The following is a 27,516-nucleotide window of genomic DNA, read 5'->3' as shown; positions in this document are numbered from 1 at the left end:
CTAAAATTTTATGTCTATATGGGTGAGCTGTTAAAGTGCCATGTTCATATCATTTATTATGTTCTCCTGACCATGTCCATAAAACTCCGTAATATTTCCTGACGAATTTCTATGATGATATGAAATATATTTTAGATCTAATGTTTATTTTTAGTGTCTGTTTGGAAATATAGTTATAATTATTTTTAAAAATATTTTTAATTTAAAATATATTAAAATAATATTTTTTTATTTTTTAAAATCAGTATATTAAAACGATCTAAAATATTAAAAAAAATAATTTTTTTAAAAAATACAAGTTGACCCACATTTCCAAACACTCTTAGAGCGTGTTTGGCATTGTGGTTGCGGGTGTTTTTCAAATAACTTTTCGTGCCAAAATGCATGCCAACGATGTTTTTTTATTTTTTAAAAATTATTTTTGACATCAGCACATCAAAACGATCCAAAACGTACAAATCATATTAAATTTTAGCAAAAAAAAAAAAATTCAAATTTTTTGGGAACGCGGCCGCAGCCGCATTCCCAAACGATACCTTAATACACATAATCATCGGGACTCAACTGCCACTGTTTGGATAATGAAAGATTCGCAAAGAAAAATACCCAAAAAAGGAGATATTATTATTGATCACCGGCTAGCTTCTGGAGCAGCTTTGGTGTGTAACATGCAGGGTGAGACAGACTTACAGTAGCAAAAACAGAGTGCAGCAAAGGAAAATAAAGGGTTTATAGCCCTCGATTGTTTCTTCTATTACATTGTTTTGACTCTTGAAGAACAAAAAAAATAGTTACAAGGTCTAAGTTACAGCTTGCAACATCAATGGAATGGTGGCCAAAACTTTTCTGTGATAGGATCATTTTTTCTGTTGACATAATAATCTACACCGTTCTGTAATATCAGTTTTTCTGTTGACATGGCGAGTTCACGAAATTTCCCTTGAGAAATGCTCTAGCATGACAATCTCAATAAATCATCACACCCCCGCCGCAAAAGTTAAGGTTCCAAAGATGCTTCAATATTGCAGAGAACCAGATCACAGCCATTCACATCCATGAATCCCGAGTAAGATTATCTTCTTCTGCTTCTATAAGTTTTACTCTTACTTCCCTTGCTTTTACGGCCTGAAAACACCATGAACATGACAGCCAAGAAACCCAAACCTGAAATCATCCACAGAGCAACAACCCAGAACCTCAAAGAACCAAATAGCCCGTCTTTTGGAACAGGCGGAGATGTTTCCTCTGAGTTTTTTGTGGGCACAGGGTTGCTTCTTACAGCATTACTTCCATCAAACCTGCCAAATTTCCTTGAACTTGAATCTTCCTTTCCTGTATCACGTTTTGAGGAGGATAAGGAGTGGGGATCAGGGCAATTTCTCTTCTTATGATGCAGTTCTAGAGCGTCATTCAGTGTCTTTCCACATTCTATGCTAAGTAGGTCTCTTTGTAAGATGTCCTCATTAGACCGATCGAGTGTTAAAGGATCAGGTGGATCTGGAAACTTAGCCCAGCATTTGTTGACCACATCAGTATCTCTCCAGTTTGCCTTATCAAAACTCCAATTCCCAACTTTAAAATCTAAGCCATAGTGGAAAACTCTATACTTAACACCAGGCTGAGGGACATAACCTGGATATATTAAAATCTCGCTGTTTATGAGGTGCCGCAGTTTCAGCTGCAAGTACAAAGAACAAATGAGTAGAAGGCAACAGAATCCATCAGTCCAAGAAGAGCTGGAACAAAACAAAGTATGGGAAACAGGAAAACATAATTCATTTGAAGTTCGCATACTTTGAAACCAATGAAAAACAATTAATGGACACTGAGCGTGTATCCTTTTTTTTCTTTTAGAGAATTTCAAGGCATTCATCCTTGCCAGGATATCAAAGCCACTTCTCAGAAACTAAATAAACAAGTTTCTCCATAGGGTCTTTTCTATACAGCATACAAGGCCATAAAGTAGGAAACAGAAGGGACTCAAAGGACTTGAAATACCTCTGCTGCCCCAAATGAGTAACCATACATCTCACTAATCCAGCCCGATGCATAAATATCCCCAGTGATATTTGTAGCGTAATGAGCTTTGTCAGCCCGCACCTCCTCGGATTTATGCAACCATAGCATGGCAAATTTTCTGAGATCATCTATATGCATGATGATCACACCCCCAACCTTGTCACAAGCATCTGGATGGCGTGTATGGAGTTTAGCAAGCTCATTGTCACAACCAATTAGGTAGCTAACATGCAGAAATTATAAGGTTTGTTAGCCATAAATATCAAGCCCATGCAACAGCAAGAACAGGTGAGCACAAGAACAAAGAGAAGGGGGGGAGATGCAGCAAGAGTCAAGATCATACATGACTTCTGTGTACACTTAAACTGCCAGGGACACAAATCATTGACTTACTCATAGGGAGTTGAAACCGGACGGCCACGTGCAGCTTTGAACTCCCATGGTGTAATTGGACCTCTCAAAATCATGTCAGCATCAAGAATAACTATAAACTCAGCATCAATATCTGCATGATTTAGCCAATGAAGGACTGCAGCTGGTTTATTAATTGCTGGATACCTGACATGGACAAAGGCAGTGTTTATAATTGGCTGTGTGCTTCGCAATATGTTCTTCCCAATATTACAAATATGCCCATGTGAAAGTGGGGTATAATGGTACAATCTCAGGGAGGTGAGCACAAGGACACTGATTAAATACTTGAGAGAAGCAACTACATGCTTGATTGCTGAAAAGTAGGACAAGTCTGGATTGTAAATGCTTCAGCAGGTCCAGCCACTTGAGGAGGTGAATGAGCATTTATCAGTTTTATTAATGCAAACTATTGTTAACTTTAGAGGCAACTAGTCTATCTTTTCAGGTAAAGCAATCTCCTAGGAGAGGGTAAGATCTTCAAATTCTTACAAAGCAGAATTTGACATTAGCAGCAATTATATAAATGGCATGAACATGATGGGTAAGTTATGATATGACTGGACACTGAAATGTACAAGTGCTGGAAACAGCCTAAAGGAACACAGAATGCTAACAATCAGAGGCAAGAGATAACAAGTGTGAGGATAAGAATAATACCAATCGCCTGTTAGGGGATGCCGGCTCATGGAAGGAACATAATGGGTGGGAGCGAGATCATGGCCTGCATATTGTTTTAAGTCTTCATCCGTGCAGCTGAGAAGCCGTGTTATATTTCCAGGCTGGCCACTCAGGTGGAAACTGTGGACAAGGCCTACAGTCTGCCAATCAAAGTAAGGAGTGCATTCTGTGGAAAATATGGTGTGCATTTTTGGATGTGGTTTCTCAGGTTCATCAACGGCCTGCTCCTGGTTTCCACCTTGGTTTGCAGCCTCCTTGGTTTCTATACTACCAGGAGCAAGAAATTTTGGCCGAGTTAGATCAGCAAAAGTTTTGCTCTTCAAAAAACTCAAGTATCTTGACCATTTAGGCTTAGAACATCCATTTGCAGCATGCTGTAACAAAAGTCCCTCATTCAAAGTGTTTATACACTCTAAATTTAAAAACAGGGCTCGCTTTTTATTAAGATCAGATGCCATCAACCGCACCTGCAAAAGAAGAGAACGGCATTATTTCATCCGCAATGTATCCATCATATAGCACAGTGTTTCAACATGTTATGAAGGAAACCTTGATACTTCAGCTGATGATAATATAGTGTGCTATGCAGTAAAACATTCAGGTGGTGATAATGTAATGTATATAATCAAAAACACATTCAGACTTTTAGTTTAGCGAAACATCATGTTAGGGCTTATCCAAAAAACAACCATAACAAGCTACTTATTATAGTTCCCTAAACTGAAAAGCCCTACAAAATATATGATTTGGAAAGAACTGGGCAGGTGTCTTCTGAAAACACATGGTTTTGTTCATTAAAACACATAATAAAATTATTTAGTTCTTCGTTCACAAACCTCTCTAGGATAAGGAGGCTCGGGAAAGAGCCGACCACAATCATAGACAATATCATCTTCATGGTGATCCAATTTAGAAAAAGACCAATTCCCCACACTAAATGGCAAGCCATAGTGTATAAGAATAGGTTCAATGCCCTTTCGTGGAATATAGCCTGGATAGATCATCAGGTCCTCACTGATCTTGTGCCGAAGTCCAGCCTGGAAATATAAATATAACAAAACAGATCACATGATTGAATGTTTCAAGCACAACAGAAGCAGCAGAAAACATTTCTTGTATCTTGTTACAAAGCCATGCCAACAAAGCAACTTACTTCAGCTGCACCAAATGAGTAGCCATACATCTCACTTATCCATCCTGCCCCATAGATGTCGCCAGTAATATTGGTTCCCCAGTGAGTTCTATCTTCACGTACTTCTTCTGTCTTTGAAAGCCACAAGGGTGCTAATGCTCGAAGATCATCTATGTGCATGGCTAAAAGCCCACCAACCTTGTCACATAGTTCAGGGTGCTTTGTGTGCAATTTAGCTAGAATATTGTCACATCCAACCAAGTATCTGAAAAGAAATGCATCATATAGCAACAATCACTAATATCAAGTGGAGATAAAGACATGATCCATAACATTCGGAACACAGGGTTCAACTTCAGATCATCATCTAAAATTCAGATGAAAAATCACTTGAATTCCAAATTGTTCATGTCCCTCTTAAAAAAGTGCCTTTTACCATGACAAGTGCAAACAGAGCAGTAAAAAATTTTCTACAAGAGCATTATCTGTAGGCAATAGCAACTTCAATATACCATGATATGAAGAGAGAAGATACGTATTTCCAGCAAAATAAATTTAACTGACAAATAAAAGCTAGTACCCATAATATGCAGCAACAGGCCTGCCTTTCTCTGCACCAAGTTCCCAAGGGATAATTGGACCTCTAATGATCATGTCTGCATCTAGAATGACAACCCAATCAACGTCATCTGCATCTTTACTATGTTTAAGCCAGTGGACTATTCCAGCGGGTTTGTTTATTGCAGGGTACCTGCAGAAACATAAAAAAAAACAACATATTACTTTATGTTTCCTTTTATTCAGTATGAAGAGACTCCAAAAGGGCTTCAGATTTTTCCTGAATAAGAGAAAACTAGAAGAAAGTACAATGGTAGAGCAAAAGGAGAAAAATAGTTAAGATATAACAAAATATATATGCTTGCATATATAATCTTAAAGTTCTATTCTTTATGTATGATAATATCAAAATGCTACTGAGAATGATAAAATTTGGAGCACAATATGAGAAGGATTGATAATAACGCGTGTAGAAAATTGAGAAGCTTAACTACACATGATAAAATGAAAATCAACAGAAAGAAACTTGGAAAAGGGAACAGCGATTTGGTGCCACCCATTTTCAAGTGAGCATTCATCTAAAGCCCACCCATTATACGGTTAGCATAATGCTTTATTCAGAAAACTACAATCCATGTAGTTTCTTGGCAATGGAATGGTGCATGACGAAAAATTAAAAGAAGCATGCTTTTTTTTAATATTAGGTAAAATCAAGCTTAATATGAAAAATAGTTCAGACAATCCAGAAAAAAAGAGAAGCAGTTAACAGTCGCAATCCTCATCCCTACTCATGCTGTGCAGTTTTATTCCAGGATCTATAACAGCCTGTTATGCTGCCTAATGCAGAAATTTGGCAAATCATTGCAAGACAAGATCCTTTCTAGCCCCTTCACTTTTTCCCTGGAACATACTGATTTCCTATTTGTACTTCTTCTTTTTTATAATTTTCTGTACAATTTTGATTATCTCAGGCAAGGCAAGTAAAACTAGAAGAGGATATTGCTACATTGTTCAAATCAGCATTTGATAACAATAAGACGGTAACATGCTGATCCAACTCCTAATGCCAACTACTGACAATAAACAAGCTCCAGATTTCATGCAAGAAAAAGTAACCATTGAAATGCTAAAGTACAGAAACAAACAAAATGATCACAGTTTAAGTAACCACAAAGAAAGACACAGAGAGAAATCCACAAGATCCAAACATTATTTGAATCAACACAAGAAAAGAAGGAAAAAAAATAAAAACTCACCAATCACCAGTTTTGGGGTGCCTACTCATAGAAGGAACTTCAAGAGTTGGTGCCAAATGCATCCCTCTATAATTCTTTTTCTCCTCATCCGTACAACTCAATAATCTGGTTATAGGTCCCGGTTGCTGGGCCTTCTTGAAACTATGCATAAGCCCCACAGTTTGCCAATCAAAGTAATTCTGGCACTCCACAGAGAACAAAGTATGGATCCTATACGGAGCCTCTTGCTCCAAACCCGACCCGCCATCAATCCAAAACAAAAAACCCACCAGCATCAATACCGTGAGTGTAGCCATGGGAGCTCAAATTCAAGCCTCGATTTCAAATGGGTTTTTCTTACAGATCTAAATTTCATTGATTATGTACCGAATTTGACAAGTCAAATTTTTTTAAAAAAATTCTTCTCTTTCTCCCTCATGTCTCAATGCAGGAGGAGCGGGTGGGGATGACCAGTGAATGGTGGCTAGCGGGAGTAATTAATTAGTAATGAGAACGAAATGTATTAAATTATTAATTAGTCAAAGTCCAAGCTTGATTGATTGTTTGCATTAAATAATACTGATGGACCTGAAATCTTCTATACACGACCTCTTTTTTATAGCAAGCCCCCTTCTAGCTAGGGATCTCAGTAAATTTAAGAAAAGGATACATGAAATAAAAAATAAATATAACTATATCAAGTAATATTAAATATCAAATAAAAATCAAATCCATTTTTTTACACGTAAAATTTAATATTAGAATTATAATTAAATAAAAATTCTCTAATTTAATACATGCAATTGATTTATTTTTATTTTATAATAAACAACATTGCATTTAGTTTTGATTGATTTTCAACATATTTTATAATACAAATTTTTTTATATGCAAACGCAAAGACACTTTGCAAAAACTTGTTTTCAAAAGAAGATCCAATCATTATAGTTAATTGATTTTCTAGTTTAAAATACAAAATTCAATCCTGATAATGATGAAGTTGAATTTTTATTCTTACTCACAGTTATCCGATTCTAGTGATCCCATCTTTGAGCGGTTCAAGCAGCAAGCAATGTAACTTTTTTTTTAGAGTTCTTCAAATTAGGCAGCCTAGAGATTTTCTCATTGTTTTATGGTCTTTGGAAATATGTTTCTTTCTATAGTATTGAATTTTGTTTATGTTCCTAAGAAAATGAATTTGTTGGTTTTGCAAGGTACTAAAATGGTGCCAAAACAAATGAGAACTCTTAAAAGGAAATGAAAAGGAGATGTAACTCTTGTTCCTTCACAAATGGTAAGTTTTTGGCACAAGAAAAAAAAATTGATCCGTATTATCTTATCTTGGTTCTGAGTTCTTTATATTTTTTTTTTAAGAATAATGATTTAAGGATACCAAGTTGATGTCTTCTCTTACCTACTTGACTTTAATTTTTTTAAAAAAATAACTTTTAATTAACTTGATTTAACCCACTTAAAAATTTGTTTGATATTAAAATTAAAAAACAGAAGAGAATATCGCTGACTTTAAAAAAAAATTAAAATAAATTGAGTTGGGTTAACTTAGGTTAAATAATAAGTTTAATAACTTTGATTTAAATTCTAATTGAAAAGAGATTTAATTTCAAAAAGTTAGTTTGAATAATCTTTTTTTACTGTTAAAAAACAATTATTTAAGAAATAAAAGATTTGTAATATTTCTAGTAGGATCAAATTGGAAAACTCTCTTGAAATCACTATATTTTAACCAAACTACACTACTTTATATATATTAACAAAAATAAAAAAACACATTGCTCTTTTCATCTAGTTTTCATTGTGGACAAAGAGATATTGCATTGTGAATTGTGGCAGTGTAATGATGATTTCGTTCTTTCAAAATGATTTTAGGTGCCCTAGTTATGGGGTAATGAAGTCGTTTTCAAGACATTAATTGATCATTAAAGGATTGTAGGGATTACTATTATCTTTTTTTAAAATCAAACTTAATATGAAAAATAGTTTTCAGACAATCCAAAAAAAGAAACAATGAATAGTTGCAATCCTCATCACTACTCATGCAATGTAATTACTTACTTGCCCCTAAGCTAAAAACAAATGAACAGCTAGCAAAGGGTATTTATAACTTTGTGTTTTTTTAAAGATTATTAAATGACTTTTTTACCTTTACAATCGAAAAAAAAAAGGAAAGAATCCATGGGTGATTTTGTCTTTTCATGTGGATTTTTTGGTTAAATTTTGGGATAACAAGGAGTATTTTGGACATTTCATTCTTATTAAATGATTTTTTAATCAGAAGCAAATAATGCATGGAGTTCAAACATAGGCAAGTGGGGTACATCCGTGTTATTTGGGTGGCGCGTACAGCGTATTCTCGTGGTCAAATATGTTGTTCTGCTATGTCATTGAAAGCTACACCTCACTCTCTTCTTTCTAGTGCCATGCGTGGTGGTGCTTGATGGACGGTTTGTCGTCGATAGTTGTTTCTTTGTTTTTCTTCCTAATTTTCTCTCTCTCCCAACAAAAGTATAAGCCAATCCTCTTTTATGTTCGTTTCTTAATTTAAGTCCTTAGGGTTTTGATAATTGCTTATTCTAGCCCCTGGCTCTTTTGAGAAAGTTTTTAATGTTTTCAATTTCGTCTTCTAATTACAATTTGTCATGTGTTATTATTTGTGATTTGATCATTATTATTTTGATTTATGATTTTTTTCCCTAACTTTTTTGTTAAAGTTTTGTTGTTTTCAATTTCATTATTCAATCAAAGTTTATGTTGTCTTATTTTTTTTAATTTAATCCTCATTCTTTTGATTTTTTTTATTTTATTAAAGTTTTTCTTTTTAATGTACCGATCTGATGTTAGTTTTTTTTTTATGGCCTTTGATTTATTTTTAATTTTGATTCTCATCCTTATTTTTTTAATTATAATGTTTGTGTTATAGATTTTGTTATGAAGTTAATGTGATTCATCTATAATATTTATTTATATTTATATAGATTGAACATTTTTTAAAAAATAAAAAATATTTTTTAAAAAATATTTTTAATATGTGCAGCCTTACATATAATTTATTTTTTCTTTAATTTCTTTCAATAAATTTTATGTGTGTGTTAATATTTATTATAGATTGATTTTCATAAATAAATTCATTAGACATTACCGGGTAAATGACACATATTGCGATGTTAAATATCTTGACCTATATCTATTTTTTAATTTTTTTAGTTTTTTTTATTATAGTTAATAATTTTTTTTATGTTTATTTACATAAATGAGTATTGATTTATATGATTAGATGTTTTCATGAACATTTTAATTTATACTTTAAATTTTATTTTGAAAATAGCCTTTACACCTAGGATTTTTTGAAAAAAAAATTATGATTAGTAACAGCTGGGTGGGTCAAATAGCTAATATATATATATATATATATATATATATATATATATATATATATATATATATTTATTTATTTATTTATTTTGGTCCACCTTGCAACAATTCTGCTGTAAAAAAGTTTATGGTAAAAGAACATCATCTCTGTTATCACTACTTCGAGAAAATAGAGATGGTGTACAAAAACTTTGTTTAGTATAATAGAGAATCTTTTTTAAACCTTTTTTGCTCTCTATATTTTTCAACAAACTTAACCTAAAACATTTATTTTATCTCCATTACCTTTCTCTATTAAAAATATCCGCTAACTTTATAGAATTTCACAATTTATATCAACAATATATTTTTTTTAATCAAGCCTCTCTTTTTTTTTCATTTCTCTTTTTTCCTTTTAATTTCATCTTTTTTTTTAAATTTTATCACCATACTATTTTTTTTAACAATTGTTAGGATTGTTTTTAAATCAACCAAGTTAATTAGATTATATCAGGACAACTCTCACACGATTTAATTTTAAAGTTAAGTTTGATAATAAATCAATTTGAAAAGTTCTTTTTATCAATTTTATTTTTTTTTCTTTTAATTCCGTTCTTTGTTTCTACCGACGAGACAAGTTATTTTTAGACCGGCCAAGTTGATAAAATCATATCAAAATAACACTCACATCATTTAATTTTAAACCTAAATTAAGTGAGGAGTTGGATAATGAGTTTTTTCCTTTAAATTTCATTCTTAGACTTTTTTATTTTTTTTAATTATCAATGAGTAATATTAATTATTACCTCATGGACACAGAAGTAGTGAGATAAATAAAAATATGAAAAAGAAAAATACAATAAGTATACTAATTTGAATATTTTTATCTAATTCCTTAACTCTCTCTCTTCTCCTTATATCTTTATTTTCTTTCTCACTCCTATATAGTAATATGAAATTTTTATTCCCCTCTAACAATGGCTAATCCCACTCCATAACATTATGGATTGATCAAACTAGCCTCACTTTATATATCCTTAATTACAACTAAATTTAGAGCATCAAGTATAAAAATGCTTTTAAACCTAATTATAATAAACAAAATGAAATTTAAAGTTTCAAGGAATTAATATTAAAAAAATTAAATTTTAGCATATTTATTGATAATATGAAAATTAATTTTCTTACATAAATAAAATTTACATTTGTTGTAAAATTAATTTTCTATACATTCTTTAATGTATAATGACTTATCATTAGAATGTTTTTTTATTGTTCACATTTGTCTTAAAATCATCTTACATTACTGGTGTAGATGATTAACTTTTTAAATAACAACTAAATACATATTTGTGTGGGAGTAGTTCCTTTTATTTTTTTTATTTATAAATATATTAAAAATATTTTTTTTTACTTTTAAATCATCTAAAAATATTATATCTCCTAACACCTAGCTAGATAAGAATATATCATGATCTATATTATTAACTATATTATTAATATGTCCATCTATACCATTTATATAAATTAATTTAATTAAGTTGTAAAATAGATATTTCTAGATAAATTCATTCTTTTCTATCTTATATCTAGTATATTAAAAAATAATTTAATCTCAGTATAAAAAGTTAAAATTTATATTTGATATCAATAAATTAAAATGATTTAAAAATATATATAAAAAAATATTTTGAATATTATTAAAAGACATCACATATATTACTAGTGAATAATGTTCAAAATTCGTATAATTAAAACTCAATTTTAATTACAGGTAAGAAGTTAAATGAAGACATTCAATAAACTTATGGTTAAGCGTGAGAATATCATGTTTAATCAATCACTAGCATTTCTTGGCTTCCTTACCTTCTTCTCCTTCGGGCTCAGGCGCCAACCTTTTGTTTGTAATGAATTTAAGCAGCTCAAACCTTCATAGCACTGTCAATATATCAATCAATCAACATTGAGAAGAAATGGGATTGACAAGGAAACAGCTTACTTTTGTTCTTCTCTGTCTCTGCTTTACAGTTTTTCTGCAACTGACCTCTGTTTCTTCTTCTACTTTCCCTCAGGTGCATAACAATACCATTTCGCTCCTTCAATTTCCATCAAATAAAGACCCTTCCTTTTATTTTCTTCAAGTAAATCAGTTATTGATTCCTATGTTTTCTTTTCTTCAGGGTCAAAAGGAAACTGCATCTTCAAGGTAATAAATATATCACTATTTCACTTAGATTGTTAGATGTCCAAAAACTAGCAGTTTTTTTTGCTTCACATTCACTTCATTAGCTGAATTCTTGAATTGGGTTTCTTTAATTTTGCAAGATTTGAGATTGTAAGATCAAAATATAGTGCCTTGAATTTTCCACCTCTATAATTGGCTTCCTTTTTGTTTCAGTATTTGTTATAGAATTGCCGCTCTTTTTTTTATTAAACAATTCCAGTTAGTTATAGCTAACATTTGTGAAGTTGATAATCAGAAGTTTTGAGCACGAGAAAGAAGTGCATTGTTCAAGAGAAAGGAGTAGGGCAGCATGGAAAATAATCGACGAGGTATTGGAGAATTACCATTTTAATTTGAGTTGCTTCATTTAGTGCTTTGATAGAGGAGTGAGTTCAATGCATTAGTATTTGATGTTTGATGCAGTATTTGATGCCCTTTGTGGAGAAAGAACGATATAAGATCTCGAGTAGGTGCAGGCTTCATCCAGAGAATGACTTATACAGAGATCAAGAACAGCATAAGATGCATGCAGATATAAATGAATGGCGATGTGGATACTGTAAGAAGACCTTTTATGAAGAGAAGTACCTTGATAAGCATTTTGATAACAGACATTATGATCTGTTGAATGTGGTAAGTGTTAATGGATAATTTTATCTTTATTGATTTGGATCTCATAACATGTCTGTAATTTTTTTGAAAACAGAATTTTGGTGGTCTATCCAAATTAAGCTTGGTTTCCTATTAGATGTCATGTTAAATGGAGCTGCATGGTTAAGATGTCCTAAATGTGTTCTTTAGTTAAGGAAAATAAGGTTTTTAGTAACGACATGCTCAACATTGCTAACTCATCTTGGAATGTTTCTCTGATGAGGATTGTATGTGGAAAGTGTCTTAGGAAAAATGCCAGTTCACTAGGTATGTGTTTTTGCTTTTTTTTTGGACAGTTCTCTGGATTACATGTCGAAAAGCTCATAGCCTAATACATTGTCACACTCTAAGTTGAGGAGTGTCATATGTTTGACTATGAATTCGCCCAGTAAATTTAGGCTCATGAAAATTGTGGGAAGTTCAATCCTTCACACCCCTAGTATGAAGAAGGAACTCGTATAGAATATATTCTAAATCTAGATTGAGCTAGCTTATTCTGACTATGACACCCTGCTAAATCTGTTGTCAATAATTTGATGTTTTTCCACTTAACTTATGGAAAGCCATGAATCACAATTGTTCTGATCGCTAGGCTTGCTTAAACTCCTTTGTCATTGTTTCTATATAAGCTTATGTTTTCAGTGCTTCTGCCCAAGTTTGTACTGTTTCTCTAAGTTTTATGGCTTTAGTTTTACATCGCTATTCTTCTTATTGCATGGAGAAATATGCATCTATTGGATATTGCCAGCCACAGTTTCACAATTTATTTAAGGAATTGAAACACTGAACACTTGTGCTGAACCCAGAGTCATAGCAAGTGCTTGGCAGATGTATGTGGTGCGTTGCATTGTGATCTTGTGCTGGATTCTGCGCCACACAAGACCAAGTGCAATCCTGCTGCCACAGGACGGAATAAACATCTGTGTGAGGTGGCCTCTCAACTATACTTGTGTTTTATCGATTTAATTTGTCTTTATCTCACCAATATGATAATTGTGTCCAGAGTCTCGCTGATAGTTGTTTCCCAGTCAATGAGGGTCCTTCAGCTCTCCGTCTCAATGGTAATATTTCACTTTCTGTGTAATTGTGAAGTTACTACATGTTCAGTAGCTTGGTGATCTTAAGATATTTCTAGCTAACATTTTTTCAATTGGCAGAGTTCTTCTTGCGCCAATTTTGTGATGCCCACACTTGCTCTGGAGGTCGGAAGCCATTTTCTAAAGGGGGGAAGGTAAATTTCATGCCCTTTCTGTGCTTGCCTTTAGCTGTCGTACTTTGCTGAGTCTATCTGAGGTAGCATAAAAGCTTAGTCTTGTTGACTCAAGCGATGCAAAGCAATTGAGAGGTGGGGTTGAGATCCTATAATTGAAACTTGAACCTACAAAAAAGCAGACAAGTTGAGGAAATGGAAATCAAATTTTTCTGCATTCCTGGGCCCTTTTTAGCTTGCATTTTCTCTTTTTTCTTTTTTCACCGTTTCCTCTTAGGTTAAAAATCTAGTAATAGAAACCTCTGTTCAAATGATTCAAGTCTCTTTCCGTCAATGCAACTGAAGCCAGTTTATTGGTTTACCTTGAAATAGAAGATTTTATTGTGACACCCATCCTGTATCTATTGCCATGTGTGCTTGCAGCCATCACATTAAGATTGTTGCATTATTTATCATGTTACGAACTTAAAAGTTCACTTTTTATTAAGGTTTGTTGGTTATGTTGTACATTATATCTCTGTTGTTTTGCATGTGCAGAAGGAGACAAGCACACTGTATGTTATAATTTCTGTTCTGGTTTTGATGCTTCTGGCACTTTTCTACATCTTCATGTATTTGTACCTGAGGTATTTGCAATCTATATTCTAATCTTCACTCATTTTTTTCTTGTACCATATATATTGCTTTACTGTGCTTATTTATGCTGTAGGGGAATAAAAAGGGGCTCCCAAGGGCTGAAGCACATCTCAAAAAGTGGACAGAAGAAAAGGTCTTGAGAACTGGTGCATACCTTTTTTTTTATGTAATCATGGTTACAGTGCTTTAGGTTATACATAGTTGTTCTGCACTACAGGTTGAAAGTGATATTGATGCACCCACCCTAAATTTTAGTGCAGAGAAGAAATAGATAGAGCAACAATAGTATGGTACATTTGCCATCATTTTCCTTCAATAAAACTGCTCTATAAATTGTTCTTTTTACGGGATATTTTACAGCACATCAATGTCCACTAGTTCGCTTCTGTTACACATTTAGATCCATCACTTTGTTGGTGATTCCTGCTTTAGGAATGTAAAATACATCTATATGACCTTGTCGGTGGTTCTTGCTTTAGAAATGATGATAAGCAAGGCTGCATCTTTCATCTCTGTTGCCTTCTGCCTTCTCTATTCTCATATTTGATTAGGTGATTCAACACCTGTACCAACCATAGCTCATGGGATTCCACTCTTTATCACCAGCATCTTCATCAGAATTACTCGACATTAATGCCTTTTTCAGGAACATTCTCTGCCTTCATTAATAGCATGTTTTCTTAGACCCACACCTTAACATCATTTTTTGTCATACCAGGAACATCAACCTCATCTTGTATTCCTTTCTGTCCATCATCTGTTGCACTTCCCTTGTAGTTGGAAACCTATCCACAACCCTTTAAGAAAATCACGGTTAGTCATTCTGGTCTGGCATTTTGCATGTCTTCTTAAGATCAAGGGAAGTGATTCTTAAGTGCATGGGTTTCTTACCCGGAGGTGCAACTCCGGCTTCTCTCTTCATCTGAGAGTGCTAATATATTGGGTAACCTCAGCAAGCCATCAAGATTGACCTTTTCTCTGCAACAGCCTTTACACTCACAAAATGAGCAACCATTTCTGAACCAGGTAGAAACTTGGGAGTAGGAAAGTTTAGTATTCTCTCGGATGACTGCTGGAGTAAAATATTGAAAGTGTGATGCCATTCTATGAATGAAAATTTGGTTGTGTTGAAGCAATGGTATACGGACCAATAGAGTATGAATATCTAAACTTTTTATTGTATAGGTAATGAGTATAGTATAAATATAGTAATAACTCTTGATCCTTGAGCATTCATTACCATCCATAAATGGAAGCGCCTAAGAAGCAAAAATCATTATTGGTCGTTTTAGTTTCCTTTCTCTATCCATACATGTTTATTGTTGGATTTATTGAATTTGTGTTTTGGGTTAAATTATTCACAAAATTATTAATGTTCCTAACTATCCACATCAGGAAACTAGAATGAAAACATTTTCACAACCACAAGATATAGAGATGTGGGATATTGTAAAAAATAGGTTTATTGAAGCAACAGTAATAGATGATGCAAGGAAGAAAAGACATAATCTTGATACTAAAGCTAAAGATGCCTTGTTTAATGCTCTTCGTGGTAGTGAATGAATTTTTTAGGATATGTGCATGTCAAACGGCAAGAGATGCATGGAGGTTATTGGATGTCACTGATGAAGGGAGAAATCTATTCAAAAAGTGAAAATTAATAATACAAAAAATTGAACAGATATTTTGTACCTCATGCCCTCTATTTTTGCTGCTTTAAGTTAGAATTTGTATAATAACGTTAGAGAGTAATATAAAATCAAATCTTGGAACCTCATCTTACGATTTAAGTTATTAGGTTAAGATAGTTCTTCTATATAGTATCAGAGTAGGTTAGCATCCACCTGTCTCTTCACGTATTTGCTTAAATAGCTTTCTCTATGTCGAGGGAATGGTAACCCTAGTTGTTCCTTCTTCATCAACCATTTTTTATATTAATACAAACCAACGTATGTGATTAGTCCAATTGAATGATTTCAATTATCTTTCTTGGTTTAGCAGTGTCATTAGCACTTGGAGGAAGATCTAAAACTAACTTTATTGACAAAAGCAATGTTGCTCCTGATGCTAAGTCAACCCAATATAAATATTTGTTTTCAAATGATCACATGATTCAATCATGGCTGCTCAATATCATGGAACCATATATTGTAGAAATCTTCAGCTACTCAGAATCTGTTGCAGATCTATAGGAGGCAGTAAAGGAGATGTATAACAATTAGAACAATGTTGCACGTGTATTTCAGTTGAAGAAAGATATTTAATGTTTGCCACAAGAAGGTAAATCTTTTGTTTATTATCTTGGAAGCATGAAAAGCTTGTGGAATAAACTAGCAGTATATAAACCTCACACTACTAATCATATTGAAACGAGTTGAATACTTGAATAAGGCAAGAATTTCTATCTTTTGGCCAATCTATCTCCAGACTATAAAGATCTCCAAAGTCATATACTTATGAATCTATAACTTCCATCCTTTTCAAGTGTGCGCAACCATTCAATGAGAGGAAACCAGAAGAAGGGCTATGAATGTAAACACCAAACTTGACATATATGAAGCTAGAGTATATTTGTCAAACTCTAGATGTTCTGAAGATAAACAAAATAAGGGAAGACAATCTAACTTGAAGTGCAACTACTGCAATAATTTCGACCACTTTGCTGACCATTGTTGGGCTTTACATCCATACCTGAAACCAAAATTTGCAAGAGATACCAAGGCATACTAGAGGAGGTATTAATCATCCAGATATAAGGTTAATATGGTGACCAACACAACAACAGATGGATTGTCCAATTTACCTCTAGTGCTGGAACTCTTGTCAATGAGTTTGCAGCATATCTTCAAGCAAAACAGACTAAAAATGAAATTGAAAAATTCTTTGCACTGCTTGGAGAGTTTGCAGGATTTCTTACTACTAATAAAAGTGTTCTAATTGAAGAAATTTAAGGTATTTTGAATGCCTTCACATCAACTCTCACAATAAGTAAAGTATGATTATTGGGTCATAGATTCTGGTGTCATTGATCACATATCCAAGGACTAAAATCTCGTACTTGACTTAAAATTTTATCCCCACCATCTCAAATTTTAGTTGCCAATGGTGGTAGAATATCCATTATTGGATAAGGGAAAATGAAACTACCTTCTCAAACAATTGCATATGTAGTCTTATATGTTTATTCATTTCTTTTTAAGCTATTGTCAATCAAGAAAATAACCATAGTGATGACTTGTGTTATTATTCTCTTATCACAATGTTGTGTTTTAGGATCTAACCATCAAGAAGATGATTAGTGAGAGATTTTTCTTTCAAGGTCTTTATTATCTTTAAAGAGACCTTTGCCTTTCTAGGGGACTTCATGTCAATACTAGTCTAGATTTTGAACAAAAACTATGGCATCAATGTTTGGCTCATCCTATCAAACTTGTTTTGTCTAAATTATTTTCTTATTTGAATGGTAATTCAATAACTCATGATGTCTGTCATCTATCAAATTCTATTTATCTACTATTCATTTATTTTACTTTTCTTTTTGATAAATCATTTGATAAGGTACATTATGATGTTTGGGGTTCAATTTTATGTTCTTTGATGGCTACAAGTATTTTATTATATTTATGGATGATTATTCACAATTTACTTGGCTATATCTTCTTAAATAAAAAAATAAAATCGCAACTGTTTTTCAAAACTTTTGTAATTTAGTCAAAACTCAATTCACATCCACAATAAAAACTCTAAGATTGGATAATTGCATCGAATATATGTTACACATCATGACATAATACCCGAGCATGCATGACATTATTCATCAAACTAGTTGCGTGGGAACTCCATAATAGAATGAGCAGTAGAAAGAAAAAACAAGATCATTAATGTTTTAAATGAATGTTCCTAAAATATTTTGGTCATAAAGAGTACTTGCAACTACTTATTTTATAAGTCAGGTGCCTAGTAAAACTTTAGATTTTAATTCTTCTGGTGAGTTGTTGACAAGAAAAACACCAAAATTGATGCATCTCAGAGTTTTTAGGTGTTCATGCTACGCACACATTCAACCTTCATAATGGGATAAGCTGGACCATCAAGCTGTCAAATGCATTTTCTTGGGTTACTCACTTACCCAACAAGGATGCAAATGCTATTACCCTAATTCACAAATGCTGCTGGTAACTGGAGACATACACTTTGATGAGAGTACTGCATATTACCCTCATTCTAGCATAATTAATAGACAGGGGACCACATTCAATTTGTTTCCATTGCCACTTCCATTAGATGATAAAAATCCTTAACACCTGTCATTTGACACCATAAATAAGGAACACTACTGATTTTGATCCTATATCATCTAAAACTGATGATACAAATATGACAGCTACCTCTGTTAATGAATCTGAAGCTTTCCATAGATGTCATTCAACTCGCAATTGACAACCACCATCCAGGCTTCATGATTTTGTCATCTATATTGTAAGACATCTAGTAAACAATGCTCTAACTTATCATAGACTGTTGTCATCACACATTTCTTTTCTCAGCAATGTTCCCTAAGAGGCCAGATTCTCAGAATTTTCATGAAACAAATCTACAAGAAGAATGACATAATGCAATGTAGTAGGAACTTCAAGCCTTGAATAAAAATAACACTTGGATTGTTGTACCACTTTCAAAAGAAAAAAAGGTTATGGGTTGCCGATGAATATACAAGACCGAATTCAGGTCAGATGGCACCATTGAGAGACATAAAGCATAACTGGTTACACAAGGGTTCACTTAAATATATGATGTATATTATAAGAAGACTTTTGCACCTGTTGTGAAAATGAATATTGTTATAATTCTACTTTCAATTGTTGTAAATCATGGCTAGACATTGTCTCAAATGGATGTAGAGAATGCCTTCATGCATGATGATCTCCAAAAGGAAATATATATAGAGATACCACCTGGACATCCTAACATTTGTGATCCAAATTTGGTTTGCAAATTACACAAATCCAATTATGGATTGAAATAATCTCTTTATGCTTGGTATGTTAAGCTGAGTGTAGTACTTGAAGAAAATGGGTTCAAAAAATGTAATGCTGATCATTCTCTGTTTGTTTAAACAAAATCAGGTGAAAGGTTGGTGGTGTTAATCTACGTTGATGATTTCATTTTCACTAGCAACTTGTTGCTAATCTCAAACACTCTTCATCAGAAATTTGCTATTAAAGATCTTGGTGCCCTCAAATACTTCCTTGCTATATAAACGGTTACTTCACCCAAGAGGTTGTTTTTAAACCGACAGAAATAGATATGCTTGATTGCAAGCTTAAATTGCAGATGACAATGAATTATGAACTCCTTAAACAACCACAACTTTATCAAAGGATGGTAAGAAAGCTTATTTATCTTATAATTACGCAACCTGATGTAAGCCGTGTAGTCAATCTTATAAGCTAATTCATGCATTCACATACTACAAATCATATCTTGATTGTTAAAAGGATTCTTCGATACCTTAAAGGGTCTATTGGATGTGGTTTACTTCTGAAAAATAATGATCACACCCAGGTACTTAGATATACTGATGCAAACTGGGTAGGAAACACTCTTGTTTGCAAATCAACCACTGGATATTGTATATTTATTGGGGAAATTTTGGTTTCATAAAAAAGTAAAAAACAATTGGTAATTGCTCGTTTCAGTGCAGAAGCAAAATTTTGTGATATGACATCAACTATTTCTGAACTTATATGATTGAATACATTACTTGAGGATTTGTGTTTTTCACATCCTCAACCTATGTTTTTTTACTATGATAATCAAGTTGTCATGCACATTCAAGAATAAGTTCAATATTTGATAATAGAAACTCACAACACTTAGAGTCAGTATTAACTTGCAGATATATTTACCAAGTCTTTAGCTTCAACAAGATTTCATTAATTACTTTCCAAGCTTGGAGCACTCAATCTTCTTGATCTAGCTTGAGGTTGGAAATGCATATTCACCAAGCCTTCGACTTTAACAAGATTTCATCAATTACTTTCCAAGCTTGGATCACTCAATCTTTTTGATCTAGCTTGAGGTTGGTTGGCAGTTGCAGATCACTTGGATAATTAGCAAATGTTGGCAGATTGCTTGGCATAATTAGTAAATGCAAAATCAATAGATTTAATACGTTCTTCCTAAGTTTAAGAGATTTGAATATGTAATTACGTATCATTTGGCTTGATTCTAGACTATGACCATAATGCAATTTGCTATACACACACACAACAACAATGTGTAACAATGTATAAAAGATTGACAATAATTTTTGTTTCAGAGTCTGTCTTTTTACATTATATTAAAAAAAAAATATCTCAATCCAATAGTTTAAATTGATAAGTAAGATACTAAGATATTCAATATATAATTTTTTACTATTCTCTGACAAATAGTTTCAAAATGAAGCCTGGTTTTCCAATTTTCGGCTACAGATTCTACAAGAGTTAATTTTTATCGTGAAGATAGCTGAATTCTCCATTCCTTCCCGATCTACCCTACTAAATTTCTCGAAAGGTGAAAAGCCGTTTTTTTTTTTTGGTGATTGTTCCTTTTCTTTCTGCTTGGAAAAACTTCATGTGGACTGAGATCCACAGCGCAGGCTATATAATATGATGGAAAGTTTATCTGTTTGAAACGAATGTCGTAGGAAGCTTTTTCATTCATTTAATATTCTGTAATGTTTCTCCTAGCACTTGGAAATAAGGTGATTTTGCTAGTAATGTTTCTCCTAGCACTTTAGGATATACATATTCTGTAATTATGTATATAGATGTTAATCACAGTAATATTTACTCAGGCCTGATGTTTAGTGAATAGAACAACAAATATCCATGACAACATTGTAAGACATGGTCTGCGTGTAATGCAGCTAAGAAGCCAACGAATAAAAACGTGTGATCCCCCAAAACATTGCAAGACATGGTATGCGTGTAATACGCTTGCACTTTCTCTCAACCTTCCCAAGAACTACTTTGATACTATCCAAACCCATAAAAAACCCTCGCATCACAGACAGCTGATTTCACTCCTCACAAACTCTTCCTCTATCTTGCCCTGAGGTACTCTCTCTCTCTGAGATTCTTCTGTGTGTTGCAAGGGTTAGAGTTTAATTTTATGGTCTATGCCCTTCATTTCTCAATCTTTTATGTTCTTCATGTGATCGACGTTTCATTTTTCATATATATATATATATATATATATAAACTTTGTAGAGTGTCTGTCATTGACAATTTGTGAGCCAATTTATTTAAAATAGTTAAATGAACAAAAAAAGATTTATTTAATGCTTTTCAGGAGGCAGTCAATACACGAAGGATTCATTAAGTAATACAAGAAATTCAGAGCTTGACAATAAAGAGAATCTTGCGGGGAAAAAAAAAGAGAAAAAAAGGAAAGTCCAAAGTTAATGGCATTGATGTTTCTTTGCAAAATTCTAAACAGAAATTATTGATGTCCTATTGAACCTATCAAGCAAAGCGTGGGACAGAGTGGAAAAGGGCTTCTGACCTACACGACTTAGGGTGTTCAATGGGAAATTGTGTTAAATCTCAAAAGTATCTTGTGGGTGTTACACAAACAAAATAAAATCATTCATGTTTCTAAACCTAAATTGATAGCATGTAAACAACATTTGCAATTGTTTGACCTGCTGCTATGAAATCTGGTGTAATATTTGAACTTTACAGTTTCAGTGAGATAAAGGAAATCTTTGATCAAGTTTGAGTCCCCTTCCTGCTCATTTCTCACCGTGGAGCACCGGTTATGAAACCAGCAAGGATGATCAACTAAAGCCACCATCATTTTCTTCTAGGTGGATCCCGGCTGAGGCCATGCTTCTTTAGTGTTTTGATGTAATTTCTCATCAGCGTAAACTTGTTGCTGCCAAGATGGTAGAAATAATCCCATGTGTATATTCCAGTTTTATGCAAATCATCGAAAATCATCCTGAATCATCCACCCAAATCACACCATCACCATATTTTACATTATGAGCACGTTTGTGTGAGAAGTTTGCATCAGCATAAACTAAAATAAAGATACGAACACAAAGCTTAAGCCTTAAGTACCTTACCCCATAGTTTCCTACAGGTTCAGCAGACATGATGCCAACATGGCGTCGCCCAACTATCACCTGGTTAATGCATATCAAGCATTCAGGCAACTTACCATTTATGGATGAAAACGTATACAGTGTAGGAAGACAAATTGTTCATTCGGGAACATATGGTCTAGTGTACAAGTGAGATTCCAAAACTCCATCGAAGTTTACTAAATTTTTACTTGACTATTTTCTCGCCAAAGCAGAAAACATATTTTTGTTTCTCCAGTTTAACACGAGCAGGATTCAAAAAGATGGAATGGGATGGGATAAAAAGCAGAATAAATGAGCTCATATATTGCCAAAATATTTAGCTTTTGAAGTACAAAACTTCAATGAAATCCAGCTCTTCTACTGTATCATTTAATAAAATGTTCTAATCACAAGCCACTCAAATGACCATAAAAAGCAACTCACAAAAAATGATCAATAATGTTGATTGTGGAACATACATGATAGGATTTCTTTTTTTGTATGCATGCATGTAAACCCGGGTAGAGCATCAATTTTATAATGAGGCAAAGATTAAATTTTTTTTACCTTCTCACCCCCAACTGACCTAACTTTTCCATCAACAGCTGGACTATGTATTCTCAAGAACTCAGCTGACAGATTAAACTTGCTACCATTAGCATATTCCACCTCTACCTGGAGATTCAAAGAGAACATAAGCACAACTGAGCTATATGGTAGACAAAATATAAGAAATGACATGGTCACCAAAAACCTTGAAAAAGATAACAGAAACATGATACTAAATATCATTACCAGCATTTAAACAAAATTAAAGGATATTCAGTTTGTATTGAAATTAAATATCCTCCTTCATATCAATATTTGATATTATGAAACATTTAACAAAGAAAGGAAACGAATAATGTGCCCTGTTTTCAAGAGACACTTGCACTACCATAGGATCGTTTTAGGAATCACCCACATACATAGCATGTCAGGCAATATGTATTCCCTCTATGCTACATTGTCTGCCATCCAGAATAAGTACCAAGAGCATATCTTGAAATGCACAGGTGACCAACGTGAACGAAGAAGACTTTACAAAACAAATCAACTAGGTAAGGATCAAACTTTAGTTTCAGCCATGTTGTGGCTACGGCAACCAAATCGGACAATGGTGTTGAAGTTGTTCTTCAAACATCAGGAAACATGTAATTAAGTTAATAATAATGTCAGTTCAGTGCATATTAAGTTAATTATTCCTCATCAATTAGAAAAACCGCTTGACCACAAGATGCCCTCATAAAGCTCCTTTTCTTAACATCGAATGGTCGATTCGAATACCCTTTTTCCATACTTTGCCCTCCATTTTCATAAGCAAGTTCATAAGCTTAAACTATCATACAAACACCATATTGACTCCATAAAATTGACATTCAAACACATCTTGTAAGCATTTTTCTTGCTTGCAGCATTCGAAATTTCCCTTTTCCCACGGTATTAAACAAACCCATCCAAACACTTAAAAGATACTAAAAAAACATAATGAACCCAGTTTCTATATACTACTCAATCTTACATCAACCTCAAGAAAATAACAGATGAATTTACTAAATCACATAAAAAAGTTGCAAAAGGAAAAGGAAAAAAAAAGGTTTTTTTCTTACATTCTTGGGTGCTTGAAGAGTGAATCTCGTGAGGCGTGGAGCATCCAGGCTTGTATGGACTCTCCTGATTGCTTTCTGTATTGCTAACATTTCTTCTCTTCTTCTTCTTTGCTGCTCAAAAGGATCTCTAGCGCTCGCTTTCTGCTTATAACTGAATTGGGCCTAGACCATGAATAGCTCTTTATTCGGCCCACTGAGCTTATGCTAGTTCATGTGGGTAACGGGTCCAAGGTAAATTTGTTATAGCCATAAGCAAATGTATACTTTTAAATGAAATGATTTGGTAATTTCACAATTTTTATTTTATTTTTCTAACAATGCGTTAAATATGATTTTTTGTGTGTTTGATTTGTTTGAGGATAGGAATCATCTTGAACAAGGAATGCTTTCTTGGTAGTTAGCATATTAAAATTAAAGCACAATTTTATATGTTTTTTCCGTTTTATTTTGTAGTTTTTGCTTTATTTTTTAAAGTCAAATGGACAAATTAACAAGGTTGATTTTTTAATATTATTCTCAGTGGAATTTATCAACCCAATTGATGAATTTCAAAATGATTCTCTCCAGTGAATCTTGTGGAATCAAAATGTCAACTTTTTGAAAGACTTATTTATCCCTAATTAAATCCCAATTGCTCTTAATAAAAATATAGGTAGTGGTTTGTGTTAATCTTGGCATTATCTAGGTTTTTTTTTAAAAAAAAAAACAAATTACAACCAAACAAATAAAAAAATGCATACCGTGTATGGATTAATTTACTTATATAGGAAAAGGAAGACTATAGATTCTAATTATTATTATTATTATGCTCTAATAAATTACGTAATTAAGGTAATTCTTCTATTTTCTCAGCATATTGTTCATCACCCTCATCCCAAATGGACCTAAGTGACATTGAATTAGGTAATTAAGATCATGTTTGTTTTTGTATTTTAAAAGTGTTTATGAAAAAATTAAATTTTTTTTATTTTTTACTTTAAATTAATATTTTTGGTGTTTTTAAATTATTTTGATGCGTTATTATTAAAAATAATTTTTAAAAAATTAAAAAATATTATTTTAATATATTTATACATGAAAAATATTTTAAAAAAAACCACAACCACACTCCTAAACAAACCTTCTTCTAATGGAGAATCTCCTTTTGACACCCTGTAGCTTAATCCCTCTTTTAAATACGCATTTAGATGGATCACAGAATTAACTAAGCAACTTGCCTTTGAAATTATAAATTAACAACGCACTATGGCTAATTAACTTTTTCTCGCGTTATAAAAATAACCTTATTATTATAAATAATGCCCATCGTCATTATCATGAACAACTGTTGATATATACTAATTAAGTTGTTAAAGGGCACACCAACTTCCTCCTATGATACATAATATAATAATTAATTCGTTGCTCATAATAACTACAATTATCTTCCTAATTTTCATGCTGTTAGGCAATGGTGATCATGGCGGGTGACGATAATGAGAGGTAGAGTGATGACGGATGCCACGTGCCCTGCACAGATCTCATCAACAAGTAATCAATATTTCACAGCTGCTAAAGATTAATTTAACTAGATATATTTTAATTAATTGGATATCATTGGGTCAAACCAGGGGCATCCATCGATCTATGTTCCAGCTAGTGTTACTTAAGTAGAATTTGAGTTGACAAATTAAGCAGCAGAGCCCAGTAAGCTAGACAATTAGTTAAACTTAATTATTCTGTAATTAAGTCAAGTTGGTATTCGATTGCTTAATTTAGGTTCCCTGGTTTTTCTAATTTATTAATGTCGGTGTCTGGGGTTTAAGGTAACTTAAACGCACATCGACTAATTTCATGGATTCTAAAATTAACAACTCTATCATATTAGCAACCATAGGACTCAAATCTAATACCATAGCAGAGCAAATTCTTTAGTCTCAAACTCTTATTACTGGATCATCTACTAGATGATTAGGTTTCTAGTACTCTTTTTTTTTTAGTTTTTTAGTTTAACGTAGGTGTCCGGGCCAGCTTGTGCACACCTCGACTAATTTCACAGGCCCTGAAATTAACGACCATGTAAGTTTTCAGTAGTTATCATATGAGCAATCACAGAACTCGAATCTAAGACCATAGAGAAAGCAAACCTATTAGTCCCAAACTTTTACTACTGAATCACCACCTAAATAACTGGTTCTGTTGATAAGACATTAAGAGGTTGGTTGAAAATGAGGTAAAGATTATATTTTTAAAATATTTTTTTATAAATATTTTAATTTTTTTAATATCAATATATATAAATGATTTAAAATAAAAAAAATTAAATTTGAAAAAAAATTAAATTTTAATAAAAAGCAGATTCAACGCTTCTAAACCGCATTACCTGGTGGCGGGAATCCAATTAACAATGTGTCCCAAGTGGGAATTAAATTATTTTCTATGCTAAGTTGGATGGTTAGCTGAAGCATGAAATTTTAATATTGTTCACATACCACGGCCAAATGAAACCAAAACCATGACAAGTATGTATTATTAATCAAATTATGTCTCTTTTCTTGTTATTTCTTTCGGTTTGATTAATCCTTTTATTTTATATTAGGTTGAACCCGAGCTTTCTGTTTGTTCTAATTAATTAATTACTAGTTGCCGATGAACCTAATTAATCAAGGGATATGCTGCTAGCTAGAGCTTAATTTGATACAATCCAAGTATGAGAAAATCATTAATTTGATTAGTTGACTCATCAAGTTCTTAATGACAACTTTTCTGACTAACTAGTAATCCTATTATGGGACGGTGTTGTTCATGGAATCAAAATTGGAAGCTTAATCCTTTTATTTAATTACGAGCCCATCTTGTGCTACTCATAAATAACTTAATTCAGCAAATTATATTCGAAGTATTTGAGAATTTTCTTTCTAGCTAGCCTATCTGCCTTTATTATCGTTTTATGTTCTTGTGTGGCTAGCTGCTGACTGCAATAAGAGAGCATGGGTGTTCGTTGGGTTTTTATTCTTTCTTTTATGTTCATTTTTTTTCCTCTTAATTAACAAAAAGTTATTGGGGAGAAAAAAAATCATGAGAACTGTTTTTTAGAACAGTAATTTGTTTCTTTTTTTCTTATTTTTTTTAAATTTAGTTTTTCTTTAATAATTTTATCTTTTAACATTGAAATTATTAGATATTTAACTTCATAATTTATTTTGATTTATTTGATATGAAGTTATCTCAATATCATGACTTATATCATGGATTTTGTGAGTTAAATCGGTTGACCCATGTTTTTTTTAGATTTGTTTTAGTTGATTTTTTTTTTCAATTTTATCTTTAACATTTTGGGTTGATTATGAATTAAGTTTTATAATTTATTTTAGTTTATTTTCTATTAGGTTATCTCAGTCTCCTAACCTGAGTCTAGAGTTTGGTGGGTTAACACGGGTTGACTCAAGTTTTTTTAATTGATTTTTTTGTTTTTTTATTGATTTTTTTCAATTTCATCATTCAATATTGGATTGACTAGGAATTGAGGTTCATAATTTGTTTTGATTTTTTTTTCGGCTTATGTGGGTCTCATGATCTAGGTTTGGGAAAAAAAACCTGAGTTGACTTGATTTTTTTTAATTTTATTCTTCAACATTGAGTTGAT

At 32.7% G+C, this 27,516-nt stretch overlaps 3 protein-coding genes across 7 annotated transcripts; 1 reads left to right on the top strand and 2 right to left on the bottom strand.

Annotated features, from left to right (window-relative positions):
- Positions 1 to 603: 603 nt before the first annotated feature.
- LOC133705585 (peptidyl serine alpha-galactosyltransferase) lies at positions 604 to 6,538 on the bottom strand. The gene is made up of 8 exons (XM_062130876.1): positions 6,058 to 6,538; positions 4,824 to 4,994; positions 4,265 to 4,508; positions 3,948 to 4,148; positions 3,091 to 3,578; positions 2,413 to 2,577; positions 1,999 to 2,242; positions 604 to 1,678 (listed from the first exon to the last, which is right to left on the bottom strand). The coding sequence occupies exons 1-8, from the start codon at positions 6,351 to 6,353 to the stop codon at positions 1,073 to 1,075; spliced, it is 2,415 nt and encodes an 804-aa protein (XP_061986860.1). The 5' UTR covers positions 6,354 to 6,538; the 3' UTR covers positions 604 to 1,072.
- A 4,679-nt stretch (positions 6,539 to 11,217) lies between these two features.
- LOC133697290 (uncharacterized) lies at positions 11,218 to 16,425 on the top strand. Of its 4 annotated transcripts, none has more exons than XM_062119778.1 (10): positions 11,218 to 11,477; positions 11,586 to 11,611; positions 11,889 to 11,958; positions 12,053 to 12,262; positions 13,087 to 13,209; positions 13,284 to 13,341; positions 13,438 to 13,511; positions 14,028 to 14,116; positions 14,200 to 14,259; positions 14,845 to 15,355. In XM_062119778.1, exons 1-10 carry the CDS (start codon positions 11,379 to 11,381, stop codon positions 14,927 to 14,929), a joined length of 894 nt encoding a protein of 297 aa, XP_061975762.1. In that variant the 5' UTR covers positions 11,218 to 11,378; the 3' UTR covers positions 14,930 to 15,355. The 4 variants fall into 4 exon arrangements, with proteins under 4 accessions (XP_061975762.1, XP_061975770.1, XP_061975755.1 ...); XM_062119786.1 differs by lacking the exon at positions 14,845 to 15,355 and adding an exon at positions 16,128 to 16,425 and having other exon boundaries at positions 11,219 to 11,477; positions 11,886 to 11,958; XM_062119771.1 differs by having other exon boundaries at positions 11,219 to 11,477; positions 11,886 to 11,958.
- Positions 16,426 to 21,556: 5,131 nt separating this feature from the next.
- On the bottom strand, positions 21,557 to 24,042 carry LOC133699837 (uncharacterized). Of its 2 annotated transcripts, none has more exons than XM_062123326.1 (4): positions 23,892 to 24,042; positions 22,810 to 22,917; positions 22,238 to 22,302; positions 21,557 to 22,115 (listed from the first exon to the last, which is right to left on the bottom strand). In XM_062123326.1, exons 1-4 carry the CDS (start codon positions 23,979 to 23,981, stop codon positions 21,968 to 21,970), a joined length of 411 nt encoding a protein of 136 aa, XP_061979310.1. In that variant the 5' UTR covers positions 23,982 to 24,042; the 3' UTR covers positions 21,557 to 21,967. The 2 variants fall into 2 exon arrangements, with proteins under 2 accessions (XP_061979310.1, XP_061979319.1); XM_062123335.1 differs by having other exon boundaries at positions 21,959 to 22,115; positions 22,243 to 22,302.
- Between the last annotated feature and the right edge of the window lie 3,474 nt (positions 24,043 to 27,516).

Source organism: Populus nigra, chromosome 1 (assembly GCF_951802175.1).
Source record: "Populus nigra chromosome 1, ddPopNigr1.1, whole genome shotgun sequence".
Taxonomy (NCBI): domain Eukaryota; kingdom Viridiplantae; phylum Streptophyta; class Magnoliopsida; order Malpighiales; family Salicaceae; genus Populus; species Populus nigra.
This window is presented reverse-complemented; position numbering and strand designations above follow the sequence as displayed.

Bases quoted from the DNA above. Each gene is read 5' to 3' on its own strand.
- LOC133705585 (XM_062130876.1), bottom strand. From the start codon at position 6,353: ATGGCTACACTCACGGTATTGATGCTGGTGGGTTTTTTGTTTTGGATT. The intron at 4,509-4,823 runs GTACTAGCTTTT...ATTTCTTTTCAG, and splicing joins CCTGTTGCTGCATATTATGG to ATACTTGGTTGGATGTGACA. The intron at 4,149-4,264 runs GTAAGTTGCTTT...TTATATTTCCAG, and splicing joins ACTCATTTGGTGCAGCTGAA to GCTGGACTTCGGCACAAGAT.
- LOC133697290 (XM_062119771.1), top strand. From the start codon at position 11,379: ATGGGATTGACAAGGAAACAGCTTACTTTTGTTCTTCTCTGTCTCTGC. The intron at 11,478-11,585 runs GTGCATAACAAT...TCTTTTCTTCAG, and splicing joins CTTCTTCTACTTTCCCTCAG to GGTCAAAAGGAAACTGCATC. The intron at 14,260-14,844 runs GTCTTGAGAACT...TTGTCATACCAG, and splicing joins AAAAGTGGACAGAAGAAAAG to GAACATCAACCTCATCTTGT.
- LOC133699837 (XM_062123326.1), bottom strand. From the start codon at position 23,981: ATGTTAGCAATACAGAAAGCAATCAGGAGAGTCCATACAAGCCTGGAT. The intron at 22,303-22,809 runs GTAAAAAAAATT...TGCATTAACCAG, and splicing joins GGTCAGTTGGGGGTGAGAAG to GTGATAGTTGGGCGACGCCA. The intron at 22,116-22,237 runs GTACTTAAGGCT...TGGATGATTCAG, and splicing joins GTAGGAAACTATGGGGTAAG to GATGATTTTCGATGATTTGC.